General features: G+C 33.8%; 1 protein-coding gene across 26 annotated transcripts in view; it reads right to left on the bottom strand.

The window, feature by feature from the left end:
- Nucleotides 1-18530, bottom strand: part of PIK3C2G (phosphatidylinositol-4-phosphate 3-kinase catalytic subunit type 2 gamma) — a 510459-nt gene that overhangs the window by 34019 nt on the left and 457910 nt on the right. For 25 of the 26 annotated variants that reach the window (XM_070270025.1, XM_070270013.1, XM_070270006.1 and 22 more), the window contains one exon: nucleotides 9665-9740. In XM_070270025.1, the coding sequence (XP_070126126.1) occupies nucleotides 9665-9740 (76 nt within the window). Of the gene's footprint in view, nucleotides 1-9664; nucleotides 9741-13533; nucleotides 13619-18530 lie in introns of all 26 variants that reach the window. The other variant, XR_011439709.1, reaches the window with a different exon arrangement.

The raw sequence follows: 18530 nt of genomic DNA, 5'->3' as shown, positions 1-18530 counted from the left end.
ATTTTTCTTTTAAGTTATATCAGTCCATCATTAAAATGAGGGCTTTAGTTTTTTAATTAAAAATTTCCAGTTTATACCCCATGGATTAAGCATAATTTACAGTTTTTCTAATATTTCCCTTGTAATCTCTAGTTGTATATTCTCTGAGGGAATTTGGAGAGAAGAAATTTATTAATAACAAGGAGTTTGGCAATGTTCTGTTGTGGGCGCATTGTGGTCCACACTGTCTTCTGACAACCTTGGCTCTCTATTCCTCTCTAACATTGGAAAATTAAACCTGAGCAGAATGCTTCTACTCCCAAAGCCTTTTACGTGTTTATTGGAATAGTTTACACATCGTAAGTAGGTAATATCAATTAATTTTCTTGTCAATGTGGATTATTGACATTGAAATAATTAAAATTGACATGGAGTGTTTCTTACAGCTGAAATGGTGAGTACACAAATACAATCAAAAACTTTCTTCCTTAAAATATCTTGATTACAGTGACTGAGACACATTGTTAATTAGAGACACTATGAGATAATTCTGATTGTAGCAGTGAGTTAAACTGCATCTCATAATAAAAACATGTGGTTGAACTTTTGGTATGAGCATGCTGAAAATGCTGATGACTTTTTGACATACAATTATCATTATTTTTGAGTTAAACAGTGAACAGATTATTAAATAGAAACTCAATGTGTTTAATCAGACGAGTTTTAATTCAAAGTAGGAAATAAGCATAAATTTATGATTGTCTCAATAGTAACCATACAATTGTTACTTGGACTGAAGATGATATTCCACCCTAAACCTCTCATGCAAGATTAGCAACCAGAGTACCCATCAAAACATGCCACAGTTCAGAACCCATTGAAAATTCAGGCCACAAAGAAGTGTTAGGAGTCAATGTAGTAATAGTAGAGGTACTCAGCATTTCTAGAACTCCTACTGTGTGTGAAATGTTGGGCTAAGAGCTTTATGTACGTTACCTCACTAAATTCTCACAATGAATCTATAAAGTTTGTGTTACCTCCATTGTACACATGAGGAAATTGGGGCATCCGGTTCAAGGTCATGCAGACAATAAACGGTGCAGGGTTAAATGATCTCTAAAGCCTATGTTCTTAAACATCGTGCTGTAAAGAGGCAAACAGGGGGCAACAACCTAAGGGAAAGGGTTTAAATGAAGAACCCAGAGAGGGAGAATTTTGAGAATAGCTTCATATGGACTAGATGATGTTAGAATATTCTGATTTTCTGCTTCAAGATAGTCTGGGGGATCTGATCATGTGTAATCTACCCATTTATGGTAACCCCAAGAACTTTTAAAATATTATTGATCCTAAGGATGATTGTGTTGAAATGCTTGAATGCATAGCATTACAGCAGCTAACACAGTGATTACTATGCATAATGTATCCATTAAGGTTAAAGAAATATTTCAAAACTTAACTTTTTTTCAGATGATAACATATTCATATAATTCAAAAATGAAAATTTACTTTAAAAGCATACAGTAAAAAGTCTTCTTCTCATTTCTAACACCTATGCACTCAGTTCCTCTACCATTATTTTATTAGTTACCCATATATCCCTCCAGAGGGACACATATCCTCCCAGTTTCTTCATATAAGCAAATACAAATAAGTATTTTTATTTTCTCCCTTTTTTCACAAAAGGAATAGCATATTTACTATTCTGCACAAAGATTTTTGAGGTATTTTCATATGAATAATACATAGCTTCTTTCTTTTTTAAAATACAGTCTCATATTCCATTATGTGCAAATATCATAATTTATTTAACTAGTTCCCCATTATGGGCAGGTGGGTTTTTTACAATGTTTTCCAGCTGTTACAAACCATGCTGCAATGAATAGGCTTGTATGTGTGTCATTTTGTACCTGTGCATACATATCATAGGATAAATTTCCAACAGCAGAATTGCTGGTCAAAGGGTATTCAGCATTTGTAATTTTGATAAATGTTGCAAAATTGCCTTCCATGGAAGTTGTACCAATTTGCATTACCACCAGCAGTGTATGACAGTGCCTGCTGACTCATAACCAAGCTTATTAAGGAAATTTTTGAATTTAGGCCAATCTGATGAGTTAAAAATGATATCAGTATAATTTTAATTCACATTTGCATTTTTCTTACGTATGAGGCTGGGAATCCTTTAATTTGGTTAAGAGCTACTAATAATTTCTTCTTTTGTGGATTATCTTTTCATACTCTTTACATGATTTTCTATTTGGTTGTTGGTCTTTTTCCTACCAATTTCTATGAGTTATTTATGTATATATTAGACAACCAACTCTTTGTTGTGATAAATTTCCAATATTTCACCCATTTTGTCATTTGTCTTTGCATTGTTTTGGACTTTATTTTATATTATGCAGAATTATTATGGCTTCTGGATTTGTAGTGATAGCTATAACAGCTCATCCCAAGATTATAAAGGATTTTTTCCGTGTTTTCTTTTTCACACATAGTTTCATTATTTACATTTAAAATCTTTCATCTATTTGGTATATATCCCGGAATATGGTGTGAAGTATGCTATCCCAACACTATTCATTGAATTTTCCCTTACTGGTTTGGCCAATATTATATTCCTGAATGTATTTGACTCTGTGTATGGACATCCTACTATGTTTCCTTTATTCATCTATTAATGTGCTGACACCAAACACAGTTTTAATTACTGAGGCTTTGTAATGTGTTTTTATATCAGGTAGAGTTTGTCTCACCTCTTTGCTCTCCTTTTGCTAAGTTTTCATGGCTTTTCATTGTTTATGAACTGAGAATTAGCTTATCTAGTTAGAATAGATCTGTTAATATTTTTAAAAATTGTATTTCAAAATTAAATTGGAAATATCTGACATCTTTCTGATGTTGAATCTTCCTATCCAAGAGCATACTATATCTTTCCATTTGTTCATTGTATCTTTCAAAACCCTCAGTAGTGTTTTAAAGTTTTCTTCATTTGGTCTTGCACATTTCCTGTTAAATTTATTCCTAGGTTTTGCTTTCTTTCCTTCTTTTTTTTTTTTTCGCTGCTCTTGTAAATGGCTTCTTTCCTCTATTATACATTCTAAATATTTATATATATAATATGTAATAATATAATATATATATATGTGCAATAGAGGTCTATATATCAATTTGGTACCTGATACCTTTATTGAAATCTCATCATTTGTGATAGATTTTTAGTTGAGTCTTTTTTTCTAGATATGTAATCATATTACTGGCAAACAGTGTTAGTTTTGTTTTCTCCTTCCCAAAATTTATGCTTCTAATTTATTTTTCTATTTCATTTAGTCATTTCACAAATATTTATTGACCTATTATGGACAAGGCAACGCTCTAGGCTCTTGGAACAGATTAGACTTTTGGTATTTCTATAGTAGCATTGGGAGATATAAAAAAAGCAATAAATATAATAAATAAGTAAAATTTATAATATGCTGAATATGATAAACTATAAGAAAAAAACCCAGAACAAGATAAAGCATTGGGGGCTACCAGAATAGGGGGCAGGTTGCAATTTTAAATAGGATAATCAGGGTGCTTCTCATTGAGAAGGTAAATTTTAAGCAATGGCTTGAAGGAGGTGAAGGAGTGAGCCCATGATGATCAGTGCTTTTAGCTCAGTGTAATTGTGATGATCATGGGCATAATGCCTTATTTTATACGTTAGCGGAAATACATTTTTACTGTTTCCCTGTCATGCCTGATGTGGGCTTTGGATAGACAAGATACATCTTCTCATGTTAAGGCATTACCCATTTATTCTTATTTGCATGTTTTATTAAGAAAGTTTATTGAAATTTATCAAATGCCTTTTCAGGGTCTACAGAGATGAGCATGTGATTTTCTCCTTAAATCTATTAATAGGATAACATGTATTATATAGTATGTATATTCCTGATATTGAACCATTCCTGCATTTCTGGCCATGGTGAGTTATATTCCTTTAGTGTGCTGATGGATCGTTTTAGCTAATATTTTATTTTGAATTTTCCATTAATATTCAGCAGTGAGATTAGCCTGTGATTTCTCTTTTGCAATCCTGCGATCCTTGAAGTTATTAGCATAAATATTCTATGTGCTTCATAAAAATAATATGAAAAATGGTCTTTACTTTCCTCTGTTCTGCAATTGTTTAAATAGCAGTGGAATTATCTGGTTTGTAAAGGTTTAGTAGAATCCCTCTAGAAATCATCTGAACTTGGTACTGTTTTAAAGATTGCTTTTTGAAGCTTTTTCTATTTATTCTACCAAACTTGATCTTTTTTCTGGGGTGAGTAAATTGTGTTTCCTAGAAAATTATCTATTTTAGACAGTTTTACATATTTATTTTTGTAGAGTTGAACAAAGTAGTCTCTTACTATTATTCAGTGTCATCTCTTTCTATGGTTACTTCTTGCTTCTCCCTTTGTATTTTGTGTATTTGAATTTGCCCTCATTCTTTTGATTAGATTAGCAAGTGGTTTATTTATTTTATTTACTTTTAACTTCCAGATTTATTTATTCTGCTGTTTTCTGTGTGCTAACTCATTAATCTTTACTTTTTATCTTTACCCATCTTTTTCTTTTTGTATTCTTTTTGATTGTTTTGTGCTTATTTCAATTATTCCAACTTTCCTCTGAGCATTGCTTTATCTTTTTCCCATGGTTTCTGAGATGTGGTATTTCATTATTGCCATTCTTCGGAAATTTTGCAGTTTTAGTTTGTGAGTCCTTTTGAGCCAAGAGTTGTTCAAGAGAGATTATTTTTTTAAATCTCCGAACTTAAGTTTCTTCTAGTTTTCTGAATTTTCCCATTAATTTCTCACTTTATTGTCTCGTGATTAGAGAATATGTCTGTACTATTTCAACTTTTTAGAAGCTACTGAAATTTTCTTTGTGGCCTAATACATAATCTATTTTCATGAATGTTACATGGGAACTTGAAGAGAAGCTATATTCTCTATTTTCAGCAGAAAGAGTTTGATATAAATTAATCAATTTTGCCTTATTAATTTTACTATTTAGTTTTTCTATGTATCTACTTATTTTTTTCCACTTAGTCTTTCATAAATCAAGAGAAGTGAATTAGAAGATCCTACTACTAGTGTGTTTTGTGTATTTCTCCTTGTATGTTCCATAATGTCTGCTGTACATATGTTGCTGTCACATATTTGATATGTAGTCATAACTGCTCAGCTCTTCATTGCGAATTGTTCTCATTATAGTTTAGAGTTCCATTTCTGTCTTATTTAATGCTTCTCGGCCTCAGTTCTACCTTTTCTTTATTAAGATTGTGACCTGTGGTTTCCAGACCCTTTCATTTGCCTAATATAACTAGGCCTATATTTTAATTTTCAAGCTTTTAAAATCACTTTGTTGTACATCTGTTTTTACATGAAGATACAGGTATGATTTACACTTTTATTCCAAGTGAAAAATTCTTCTTTCTTAATTGATGAGTTAAGCCGGTTTATACTTATTGATATAATAGATACATTTTCTCTTTGCTCTTATTGTTTTATGTTGTTAAAGAAACATTTTTGTTTTTACAATTTTTAAGAAAGTCTTTCACTATGTAATTTGTTTTTATTTTTATGTACTTGTGAAAAAACTTAGGAAAGGTTTCATTTTTGTTCTGGTAGTTACTTCTATTTAACATTCTTAGACCTTTTTTTGACAACATTTGTTTCTTAATAGAAGCAAAGATAAAATCAGTGTGCATAATCTTTCTCACTTTAATTTCATCTACCACTCAATTATATTCAATTTTCTGATCTTCCTTAGTATTTCTCTAATACTAATATTACATATGCTAAGATTTTTTATCGCTTGATTTGTCAGATTTCAGAGATCTCCTTTACACTCTCCTATTAGAGATGAGGTAATTAGAGGAAAGTCCTCTAACTCTCATCTTCTTTTCATCTTTTCCTTCCCATCTCAGCCAAAAGTAAAAGTCTAAAATAATTTCCTAATTAAAAATGTGAGATTACATATATAATATAGGCAAGTGCATAGTATTTAAAGCTTTCAACTGAAAATTTCAAAAAAAAACTTTAATATAAGTATTGAAGTAGTGCTAGCCATCCCCTTCTTATCCTTACATATGATTAAAATTTAAATTGAACACCTGGGTAATGTACCTCAACCTATTGATAACTGATCTGGGCTCTGTCAGAGCAAGTAGCTAGAAGATTAACCAGCGAGACCCTGCCATGCATGGTTTCGAGTTCCCTTTTAGATTAACATCTCAAATTGGAGGTAGTGATGTAAGGTAATGATTGAAAGCTCCTGTTTGCAATTCTCTGTAATTATCAATGGTGTCTAAACATGCTCATTAATTCATCCTCTTAACCCTGACAACTGTTGGCTTTGATCAGGTTCTACTCCACTACCAATGTTATTGTTTCTATAACTTGACAACAATCTACCTTTTGTGTGTCAGAGTTATGTACTGGTGGAGGATGGATAATTTTATTTTTTTGTGGAGATATTATTTGGCATATAGATTATATTAATTTTGGGGGAGTAGAGAGGATCATTTCATTAGAAAATCAAAGAATATACAAGATAAAATCCAGCAACTTTCTGGGTAGTGCCTTGGTTGTGTGGTATTCATAATATTTAATGTAATAATTTGTAGAAGGTTTTTTTTCCAGGTGATACTTCAAGAGAATTTTAGTGGTTGGGAGGTGTTGAATTCATTGTTCTAGAGCATTTCCACATGAAGTGGTGAGTGCGGGAGGAGTAGCATGATTTTGGATTTTGGTTTCTTCTCTTTTGTCCTTTTTATAAAAACCACACAAGCTACTTTGTTAGAGAGTATCAATGAGTCTTCCACTGTTGTTTTTTTCTATCACCAATCATTTACTCACTAATTATTTATGGAGCATCTCGAGTAGGCCAGACACAGAGCTAAGCCCTGGTGATACAGTGGTGAGCCATACAGACATGGATTATGCCTTCATGAATTTCTAGTCTACAAAGAAGTACACAAGCCATAATCATCACTGTAATAAATGCTTTGAAGAAAAAACATGATAGGAGTATATAGCAAAGACAATTGAGATGAGATCTGAAGGATGCAAAAAAGGATGGAGAAGGTAGAATAGGAGTCAAGTGGTCCAGGCAGAGAAAATTGCATCGCTGAGGTACCAAGGAGTTTGTCTTAGTTGAGGAGCTGGAAAAAGACAAGAATAAAGATGGGGAAGGGCCGGATATTAGACTGGAAAGGGAAACTGATGGGTGCCAGATTCTTCTGGGATACCATTATGAGGATTTTGGTCTTCATCCTAAGGGGGTAGGACCAGCCATATAATTTGTGAGGCTCAGTAAAATCAAAATTCAAAACGAAAATACAGGGGCCCTTTTACAAAAACTATTACGAATTTCAAGACAGTGACAGCAGAGTATTAAACCAAGTGTAGGACTGTTCTAAGCACCTTGCCCTGTGTGACTGCACAGGTCTCAAGCCCATGAAGTTGGCCCTGCCTAAGAGCAATGAGAAACCAAGGAAAAGTCTTCAGTAGAGGAGACAGATCATGGGATTGGCATTTGAAAAAGATAAATTCTTCTATTGTTCTACCAAGTCAGGTTTAGTTAGTGAGTAAAAGCAAAGGAATGTTAATATCTCCCAGATCCAGGATTACAAATTATTGCTAATATGATCTTTATGTCCCGTGTCTAGATACACAAGTACCCAGAATCCACTCTGTCAGTTTATTAGTAGGGGTAGTAAAACGGTGAAGTCTGGGATTTTTGCTTAAAGTTATCCTATGTGAACCAATATTTTAATACACTTGAATGATTTTATCCTCTAATCATTTAACAGCATAAACTCAAGATTCCAACTAACTGACAAGAGTAGTGATTAAAATAAATATTGTGCTTCTTCTTTAGAATCAACTGATATTCTGTGACAAAAGTATTAAGAATTCAGAAGTATGAAAGAGGACACACTTTAAAGAATGCACAATTGTTCTAATAATTTGCACATTCTGCTTAGAAGATGTGTTCTGTCATTTTAAGATAATAGGCTGTATTTCACATGCAGCCCATATCTAAAAATATTGGGAATCAAATCTTTCACCCATTATCACTGTCAAAACAAATCTTGAGTTTCGTATGATGTAGTAAGAAACAAGCAAACCAGAAAAAAACCTCTCATTTTAGTTTTTATAATAATAATCCTAATTTTTTGTGTCTATATGTATTTCAAAACACCTTACAGAGAAATACCACTATCAGCAAAATTAAAAGTTTGACAGTGATGCAGAGTTTAATTTTCTGAAACACAGAAAAACAATTTTCTTTAAGCACTTTAATGACAGAATAGAAGCTAACCTAGTACCATTTTTAAAATCTGACATTTCTGGAAATTTGCAACTTTGTTTTATTTACTTTTTAACATGGTTAGTTAAAGTTTATAACTATTGACCGTAAAAAAACATCTCTCCAGCTAATAGTATTTTTAAAAAGAAGATATTTGTTAGATATTTGTGAACTATGACATTAAAAAAAGAAATATTTTATATTGTAGACATCATTCTTCTCTAGATACATGCTATAAAATGTAAGAAATTACCTTATTTACTTAATATTGTCTACGGTTTGCCTATATAAGCAAAGTACCTTCGAGAGCGATGTCACCTGAATAAAATGTGGGGGAATGAGAGAGGTACAATCCTCACAGATTAATTTTGGATTTGTGAGTACAGAGCAATGCATAGTGGGAAACTGAGTCCTTGATGTAAGGACTTTCAGTCTAACAGGAGCAGTAAGGCAGATAGCAACTTAAATATACAATTTAATAAATAAACAATTACATTGTACAACCTGATCCAGTTGAACAGAACTGTACACCCAACCAGTAAATAACTAGGATGTCAGATACAAGCAGAAAGGATAAGCAGACGTGCCTAATCTTAAAGGTGGAGAATCAAAAGGTGGATGTGGATAAAAATGAAGACTGGGACTTGCAAAGAAAAGGGAGGTGGAGTCTAGTAAATTATGCGTTTGCTAATCTTGTGTGAGACAAAAACCAGCATCATTATCGGATGGCCACTGGCAAGAGAATTATATTACAAACACTTGAAACTGATAAGACATTCAAAAAGAGTCTCTGCCAATCTAGGAGAGATGATAGAATAGTTAATTGCAACTAACACGCATTTGGCAGAGAACAGGGTGGATGGTGCTGGTGTGCTGGGCTGGCTTGGGATCCCGGTAATGAAAGATGACTTCATGAGGGAGGAGGAGCAGTTATTGAGCTTTAAAAAATAAGAGTGAAACTGCGAGATAATTCATGATCATTATTATTGCCTAATATTTATTTTTGTTGCTTCCTAAGATGTTGAGTAAACTGCAAGACTTACTTGCAGGGGAAAACAAGAACTCTGACATGCAATTCCATCCCAATGCACAATTAATTGCAATGAGTTCATAGTGTGGCATCATGTAGTTATTATAATTGGACAAACATCTGAGTTTAATTGAACTTGATGAACATATTCTAAGGGGTTAAAAAGCTTTAGAGATGATTAGAAAAGGCTCTTAAAGCTTTATTCTTAAGAAGAGATTTTAATTTGAAAAATTACAGTGATTTTTTGCACAATTATTTTGAAACTCAATAATTGAACATAGTAATAATGATGAAATTAGTTACCTAGATCCACAAGTGATGATTCTTCAATTGTTTGTTGCACAGGCTCAGAAAGGAAAAAACTAAGTACACAATCACTCTGAAAAATAAGACAAAATATATTTCTTTATATCTTATGCTTATTTATTGCTCTTATTCACTAGTATATGAAAACAGTGACCCAAATATATAATTATTTGTTTACATAGATTCCATAAGTAGAGACAAATATATTAGTGAGTTTATTAAGTCAATACTATAATTTTACTCTAAATTAAACTAAACTTCTCTGACTTTGGATGTCTGGTAATTTTACATTTCTTCAAGAGACTCAGGTGTGCTCTGCTCTTGGCGCTCAGCATAATGTTTACATTCTTGAATTTTACAATTATGCATGAATTTCACACTTCTCTTTTCTAGAAGCCTGGGACAAGGCTTTCAGAGAAAAATTACTCTCAGTAGGACACAGACGCTCACTTACTGAGTAACACTTACTCCTCAAGTTTCAATTCTAAGAACACAGACAAGTACTCACTACACCATTGGCATCAAGGAAATGCTAGGGGATATTTACAAATAGAAAGATGTATAAGGTGATTCGTTTCTTTAAAACACAATCTATGGAGGAAACACATTATATTGAACGCATTAACAGAAATTGTAGTTATGTATAATCTTAGACAGAGAAGTGAGCGTGCTTCTCTTTTAAATTGAGATGATCACAAACTGACGTTTCACCTGGGCTCTAAAAGAATGAACTAACTGGAGAATCAGAATAGTTTTTCCTCTTGTCTGTACTTTAGAGAAAATAAAAGGCAGATGGAAACTCCTAAATTTCTTGCCACAAAATCTACAGACTTACACAGCCATGTTTTCCCTTTTCTTCCTGTTACAATGGAAGAAGTGTCTCTTCCCATGTATTGTAAGTTGAACTGTGTCCTCTCAAAACTCATATATTGAAGTCCTAACTCATGACACTTCAGAATGTGATCTTATTTGGAAATAGGGCAATTGGAGATGTAATTAGTTAAGTTAGGATGAGGTGATACTGGTGTAGGGTGAACTCCTAATCCAATATGTCTGGTGTCCTTCTAAAAAGGGGGAATTTGGACACAGATACTTATATAGGGAAGATAATATGAAGAGACGTACTAAGAAGACCATCTCAGGCCAAGGAGAGAGACCTGGAACAGATTCTTCCCTCACAGCCATCAGAAGGAACTAATCCTGTTGATACTTTAATTTTAGACTTGCAGCTTCAAGAACTGCGAGACAATATATTTCTGTTTAAGCTACTCAGTCTGTGCTACCTTGTTATGGCAGCCCAGCAAACTAAAACACCATCCAATGCTGATCCCTTCATCTGTGTCCTGGATTCTATTCCTTTCTCCTGGGGAAACTTGTAGAATACCCCCATCTATTTACCTTCTTTCTTTCTCATCAGCATAAAGTATGGTCAACTCTCCATTTTAACAACTGACAAACAGATGAGTCAAACCAAACAAAGTATAATCACACATAAATAATATCTTGTCAGGAATTTACCCTTTCAAATCCTGTGCTATTTTTCTCCTTCTTGACACAAACTCATGGAAAGAGTTGTCAACAGTCACACTGGTTCCACTTCTTCAGCTTCTATTCACTTTATGATCTACCACACTCAGGTTTCTGCCACTAATCTTCCTCTGAAAATGGTCTTACTATCTTTTCTAACAAACTGACTCTTTTTTCCAAATCCAGTGGGGATTTTCTTGGCCCTTATACAGCTACTTCATTTTTAGTGAGATACTCTCCTTCCTTTATTTTTATGATACCAAATCCTCCCAGTTTTTTTTTTTTTTTTTTTTCATTTGTGCAAGCATCTCTTCTTAGACGATTTTTCAGGCTCCTTTCTTTTTTTGCTTATAATTTAAGTTCTAGTGTCCCTCAGTTCTAGGTCCCTCTCTCTCATTACTCTAACACATTCTTTCTGGGTGATGTTATGCCTTCCAGTGGCTTCTATAACGATGCACAAATCTAAAGCTTAATCCCAGATCTATCTCCTGAGCTGTAGCCCTCTATAGCAAAATACTTATTTACTGACTCCCTTAACTGTTACAAAGACAATTAAAACCCAAAAAGTGCACCACTAAATGCATTTTCTTTGCCCTTGATTTGCTACTTTCCCTGTGTCTAGGCGCAAAAAAAGTGTGTATTTTTGGACTCTCCATTCTCCCTTACCTCAAACATAAAATTAATTGCTTCATTCTATGTAGTTCATCTCCTTAATATCTCACCCCTCCCTTTCTTCCTTTCAGGTAAACCAATCTAATAATTAACTACTATTATAGATAAAATAATTAACTACAACGATAGATAAAAATCTAATAATTAACTACTTAAAACCTGGTAGTGGCCCCCATTGCTCTTAAGATCAACTGCTTAACAAAGTTTTCAAGACCTATCTTGATTGGGATCTTGCTCATTTCCCTATCTTTATTTCTCACCGTTTCTCTTCTAGTATTTTATGCTTAATTATGCTGATTTATATTTATTTCCTCAAGTGTGTCATGCTCTCTGACCTCCATGTCTTCCTACATGCTCCTTTCTCCATCATTTCCACCCTTATCCACCCATCTGCCCAAGGTTTATCACATGCTCTCTTCTCTACTCTCGTTAGCCTAATCAACGAGATATCAAGAGCAGAGACTGTCATTTATTCACTCATGCCTAGCACAGTATTTCTGCTCAATAAATATTTGTTAACAGAAACAAACTGAGATCTGTCTTCAGATATAGAATACATTGGGTTTCAAATGTAAATATTCTTAACTCTATAGCACTTTTATGCATCACTGTAAATTAGTTAATCACTAATTTTGATCTCTATATATTGATCTCTTGTGAACTTGTTTAATAGGAATCCATCCTCAAGAAATGTATCTACATTCAGGAAGTTGACCAAATCAAGTTTTTCACTTTGAAAACTTAAAGGCAAACTTCAGACTGTGCAGAATTTGTTGGAGGAAATTTGACCTTCTTTGGCCTTTGACAACTAGTCAATTATTCTTCTCTGGCAACATTTTGACCTCGTCACCCAATGGTTATTAAACTTCAATAGTAGGCAGAATATCTTCCCAATTAGTGTCTAAAATGTCACCACTAGCTAATTATTCCCTTGTGTTTACACTGTCATATTCTTGAAATCCTCATTTGTAATTCCAGGTGTGGGTGACATACTAAATATTAATTTCTTATTATAACAAGATTGTTTTCATTCTCAAGAAGAAATGTGATCCAGTGTCAATGGAACAAGAAACCAATAAAAGAGATGAAGAGAGCAGAAAAAGTAATATTACTAAATTTCAAAATAATTGATTTTAAAATTTTCTCAAACCAGGCTTTACTTATGTGCATGCATCACACAGCTTTTTTAGCACACTGTACCACCGGATAGTTTGGAGAATTATAGAAATGTTAGTGCTACAACTGCTCTCACTGACAACCTGGACCAATGTTCTTAGCTGGGTTTGTACTGACCCCCAAGCAGTGTGGTTACATTTAGTTACGTAGGTTGTATACTGAGCAACTCAAGGGGTACCATTTTTACGTTGACTATAAGTATAATCCTACTCAGCAGGGCTACCCATATGTAGGGCTATCAGATATAGCAAATAAAAGCAGATGACACGTATGCAATTTTTGCAACATACTTCGACTAAAAAAATTATTTGTTTATTTCAAGTTCAAGTTTAACTGGGTAGCCTGCATTTTATATAGTTACCCTACAGCATGAGGTGTTTAGAGAATGTGTGGGCACACTTCTGGTTGTCTCAATGACTGGAGGGTACAATGGCAATTAATGAACAAGGTCACTTATTCTAAAAGTCCTGAAATACCTAGGAGATTCTCACCTTATGAAGAATGTTGCTTTTTGACTTAATTCTCCAAATGGTAATAGTTTCCCAGGTAAAAAATTCTGAATTTAGCTACTTCATTCTGGAAATGAGAAAATTGAACACCAGATAGCAAAAGTGGCTGACTGATTGAAATTACTACAAAAAAAGACTGGTAGAGCATCCTCAGTAAGTCCACGCTTGTCTATGTTACCGTTTCCAGTGGCCTATAGATGTGATGAGTGCCTATGGGGGACAGGTGGGAGATGTGGCTAGAGAGAGCTTCGTAGGAGTCCTAGAGTATGTTAGTCTTTGGCACAAGCTTAAAGCTACTGTGACCTATTGATGAATTTTAAGCAGAAAAGCATTATGATCAGATATTTTTTAGAAAGATGACAGTGCATTGAGGAGGAAAGAAAAAACAGCAGTCGTTCTTGGAGAATGTCGTCAGTAAAATTCCTCATATGCTCAACATATTATATTCTCTGAGCATTCCATTCTGCTTTCCCTTTAAGGCTCTGAAATGGTGGTTGTGCTATCTCTCCTTCCCTTTACAACTCTGGTCCTGGTGGTGGGGTAGGTATCCTTCCTGCATCTCCTTGCTCTTCTAACCACCACTCTTTCCTCCTTTAGAAGAATGCCCTGCTTTCAATATCATGTCTGCTTACTATATTGCCCTCTCTCCCTTGTTGTTTGCACTTGTCTACTTATTTCTAGGTCATTGGCCTCGATTTCTTGAACATTTTTAACTCTGGAACATTGTCATTTTCTCCAATAGTATTCATCATAATTCACATTTATTTTAATATTCACACAAATCATCCTTCCTTATGGTAGATTCTTTGTTTTCAAACTCCTGTAGTCCAGTGATCTTGTTCTGTATCTACTCAGTCACTCACTCCTGTTCCCTTCATCTTGTTTTGACCTGTGTCTGAAGCCCTTCCATTATCTTGATTTCTAGCCTCCCAGTCTACAACCACCATCTCCCTCCTTTCCAGCTCACTCTCTCTAGTTATATAACTGAAATAATCTGTTGACTTTGTCAAGATCTTTTCACTGGCCCTAAACCCTTTCATATTCTCATGTTCCTCCCGTGCTGATTTGGATCCCACGGTCAATACTTACAGTAACTCCACTGCATACTCCTTCCAACTCCTTTGGCCCTCTCTGCCTTTATTTTATTATTCACTTAGCAATATATTCAACTCTGGTTACCCTCTGCCAACTCTGCAACTGTAACTGGCCCACTGAATGTTGCTGGAGAAAAGCACTCAACCACACTTACTGATCTTATAGTCACTGAATGTTCACTACCCTCAAGTTAGTGTTCAGGATTTTCTGGCAATTCCACACATATCACTAGTCCATTTATTCCACACACCTACAGGACTATTTAATACCCCATCCTCATTCCTCAAAATGCCAACACACTTTCCCTCTCTTTCAGTCTGCTCGAGGCTGGTGTTCTTGTTGATGGAAAAAACAGGAACAGAAAAGAATTTCTATAAGTTCCCACCAACACATCTATCATCTTAGCTCATCTCTGCCCCTCCCTTTGTTATATGGACAGACTGTACTTTAATTTCAGACTGACTTGGGCCCTAGATCCTATGCCCTCTTCTTTACTCAAGGTCACCACTCTGGTCTCTGGCTAAATCCTCATTTCTCCCTTGCACCATCAGATTTTGTTTCTTTAATGGATCTTCCTATCAGCATACAAATATGTTATAATTTATTTCAATAAACAAAATTCTTGACCTACATTTCTCTGCTCACTATTTTTTTCCTGCTCATACTTAGAGTAAAGCTCCTGCAAGGATTTTTTTCTACTCTCTATCCCAGATTCCTCTCTTCATATTCTCTTTTGAATCCATTCTAATCGGGTTTTTGTTCTCAACAGTCCCATCAAACTGTTCTTGTTAAATTCACCAGTGATACCCATTTTGCTAAATCCAGTAGTCAATTCTCAATTTTTGACCCATAAGTAGCATTTGAAACAGCTGATCATTCCTTCTTTGAAGGAATTTCTTCTCTTGGATTTCAAGCACCACATTCTTCTGGATTCCAATAGGTTGCTCCTCCTCAGTCTTCTTTGTTGATTCTCTCCTATCTTCTCAAACTTTGAAATTGGTTTGCTGCATGGTCTAGTCCTCAAATCTCTTCTCCTTTACATTTACGTTTTCACTGTAAGTAATCTCATCCAGTTTCATAGCTTTGAAAACCAATTATTTGCTGACAACTCCAATATTTCCAGCCTCTCTTTTCCCCTCAAGACATTCAACTTTTCATTTGACATCTCTACTTAGACGTCTCATAGGCAATGCAAACTTAGTGTGTTTCGATCCAAACTCCTCACTGTCCCCATTCCCTTTTGCTCCTTCTACAGTTTTCTCCAATACAGCAAATATTCAGCCAATGCAAACTGTATGGCCATAAAGGTGGGTTAGTGGCTGGCAGTCATCCAGATTGGTCAATACATGTACACTAACAGTTATTAAATATTTGCAACATCCCTCCTATGTATAATATTATATCTTGGTAAATAAATTAATAAATGATTGGGATTTGTCTTAGAGACTTTAAGGTTATTGTTCTTTGATATCAATGGTTACAGGGAAATGCAGTAAGCTATATTACATGCTCTATGAGGTTATATATATTTTTTCTTTGCTAGAGTAGATGTTTGTCTAACTAATACGGGATTTTAAATGTTTAATAATGTGCTTTTAAATTAGAAATTCAGTCAACAAAAAGCAAATTTGAAAGTGAACTGAGCAATTTTAAATTAAAATTTGCATCAGCTTATATTTTGTTAAGTTCAGAGCTCTTATTAATATTTGGTTTACCAATTATATTATTAAGTCATTTGTAATTTAAAATGATTGATTTTTTGAGAGAGTTGATCAATTTAAAGTTGTTCAAAACCTAAATGTTTTTCCTGTATCATGTGAACATACTCATGTTTTCCAAGACTACAGAGAGTTAAAGTACTTGCAAAGCTCAGAAGTAATGTAATAAAACCATGAAATCAATTTTTTATTTCTCTAAAATAACACATTAAGAATTCCCATTTATTAACCGGCCAGCCAACATGTAGAAATGGCTGCAAGATTTAGTTTTATGAGTTAAAACAATAAGCTAAATCTATCTCTTTCGAACACCATGAAGTGCTGTAAAAATGTGAATTTAAAAATGAATTCCCGTAAGAGTTTTAAATCAAAGTTGAACAGTAATTGTATTTTATTGCCTTTTTCATAAAGTAGCTTGTCAGAATGTCCAGTCTTTAATGTAGTTCAACCCACTATTTTTGTACTGAAGTTACATGGAAGAATGACACAATGAAGAATAGTGAGCTTCTGAAGAATCATTTATAATTCTGGTTCTAAAATGTCACCAGCATTTTACTAGACTCTGAAAAATAATCTTGGTTTCACTGATGGTACACATATGACATTTATCCTGCCTGCAACATAATCTCAACCAGCTCCAAATAGGAAAAGAGCAATGTAGTGACGAATGTAGTAATTAACATCTGGGTTTAGCAAGAAGGGAACAAGAAACATATGTTCACTATTAAGATAGGACTTACCCATTTGGATTTATTTTGACATTTGATTTTTGCTTTAAAAAACTAACATTGCTTAAAACTTAAGTTATACCATTGCCTATTTTAACGGACTTCTGGAAATGAACAACAATACTGAGGAGAGCTAGAAATCACAATGAATACGGCTTTAAAAAATTTAAAAACAACAAGCTCTTTGTATATCTCAGCTAAACTCAAATGTAGGTGCACATGTGTTGAGGTACTGCAATCATTTGTTATAACTTTTATTACATGTTTATATTGCTCTTTTAATAGATCTTATTTAGTTCACAAGTCCACCAAAACAGAGCAAAATTTAAAGAAGCAAAGGAATTCTTGCTATCACAACTATAATTTGCTTATAGAATGAAACTTCAAACTTAAAAGAAAAAAAGTTTCTATCAGTTTGAGAGAAGAGAGTAAAACTAAACAAACAAAAGCCAAGTAGATGGAACTAGGGATGTGTAAAATGATGTTGGCAATCTCATTAGAAGAGATATTGGGATAGTGTTTAATTGTGGTCTTCATTTATGCCTATTTTCTTTTATCAACAGATTGTGTGTGTGTGAGAGAGAGAGGGAGAGGGAGAGAGAGAGACAGACAGACAGACAGAGATGGTCTTAGAGATTTACAGACATCCCTCTATCTGGGCTGCTCTTGTGTCTTTAGACCAAACCCCTAGAGACCTCTCTTCCATTTAACTTAACTCTGACACCTGATACTGGACTTTAAAGCAGCCTCTTTATCTCATTTCTTTGACAACTAGCAAGACTTCTTACAACTGAGAATGTCTCTGGAAGACAACATAATAATATTTGATTTTAGCAAGTTAATGTTGTCTAGTTTCATATTCAAACTGCGTCTTCTACTTTTTGTCCTCTTTTTGCACTCACTGCCATATCTTACCTATGTTTACGCCTGTATTTATTACTCTATCATAAACTCATTGAGAATAAAGTGTATATTGCATTATTTTAATCTCTCCAATGTGTTCTCTACAATCAATTTAAAGCTCTTAATCTAGTGTTATACACAGTAAGTGCTCAAGAAATTTTTAAAATCTTTACAAAGTTACACATAGTGATTTTTAAATTATTTTTATTTAAAATATTTTTAAATAGTTACAAATAAATGTACCATATAACTGAAAATAGAATATGAGTTTTAGTGTATAGGCATAATAGGATTCCTTGCTTTTCCTATAGTGCCATTAACAAGCAACTATGTTAGAAGAAGAGCAGTTTTAGAATTTTTCTAGGGCCAGAGATGAGGATTATCCTATCATGGGAGTATTCAGCACAAATATTATAAATTTAAGTCGTTTTTTAGAAGAGGGAAGAAAACTTGTGCATGTATAAAAACTTCCTCAAAGCCAGTCATATCACTTAAAATAATTAAAATATTTACGATATATCCTTGACTTTATAGA

This window comes from Equus caballus, chromosome 6 (genome assembly GCF_041296265.1).
Source record: "Equus caballus isolate H_3958 breed thoroughbred chromosome 6, TB-T2T, whole genome shotgun sequence".
NCBI classification, from domain to species: Eukaryota; Metazoa; Chordata; class Mammalia; order Perissodactyla; family Equidae; genus Equus; species Equus caballus.
Note: the sequence above shows the minus strand (reverse complement) of the source record. Positions and strands in the feature narration are given on the sequence as shown.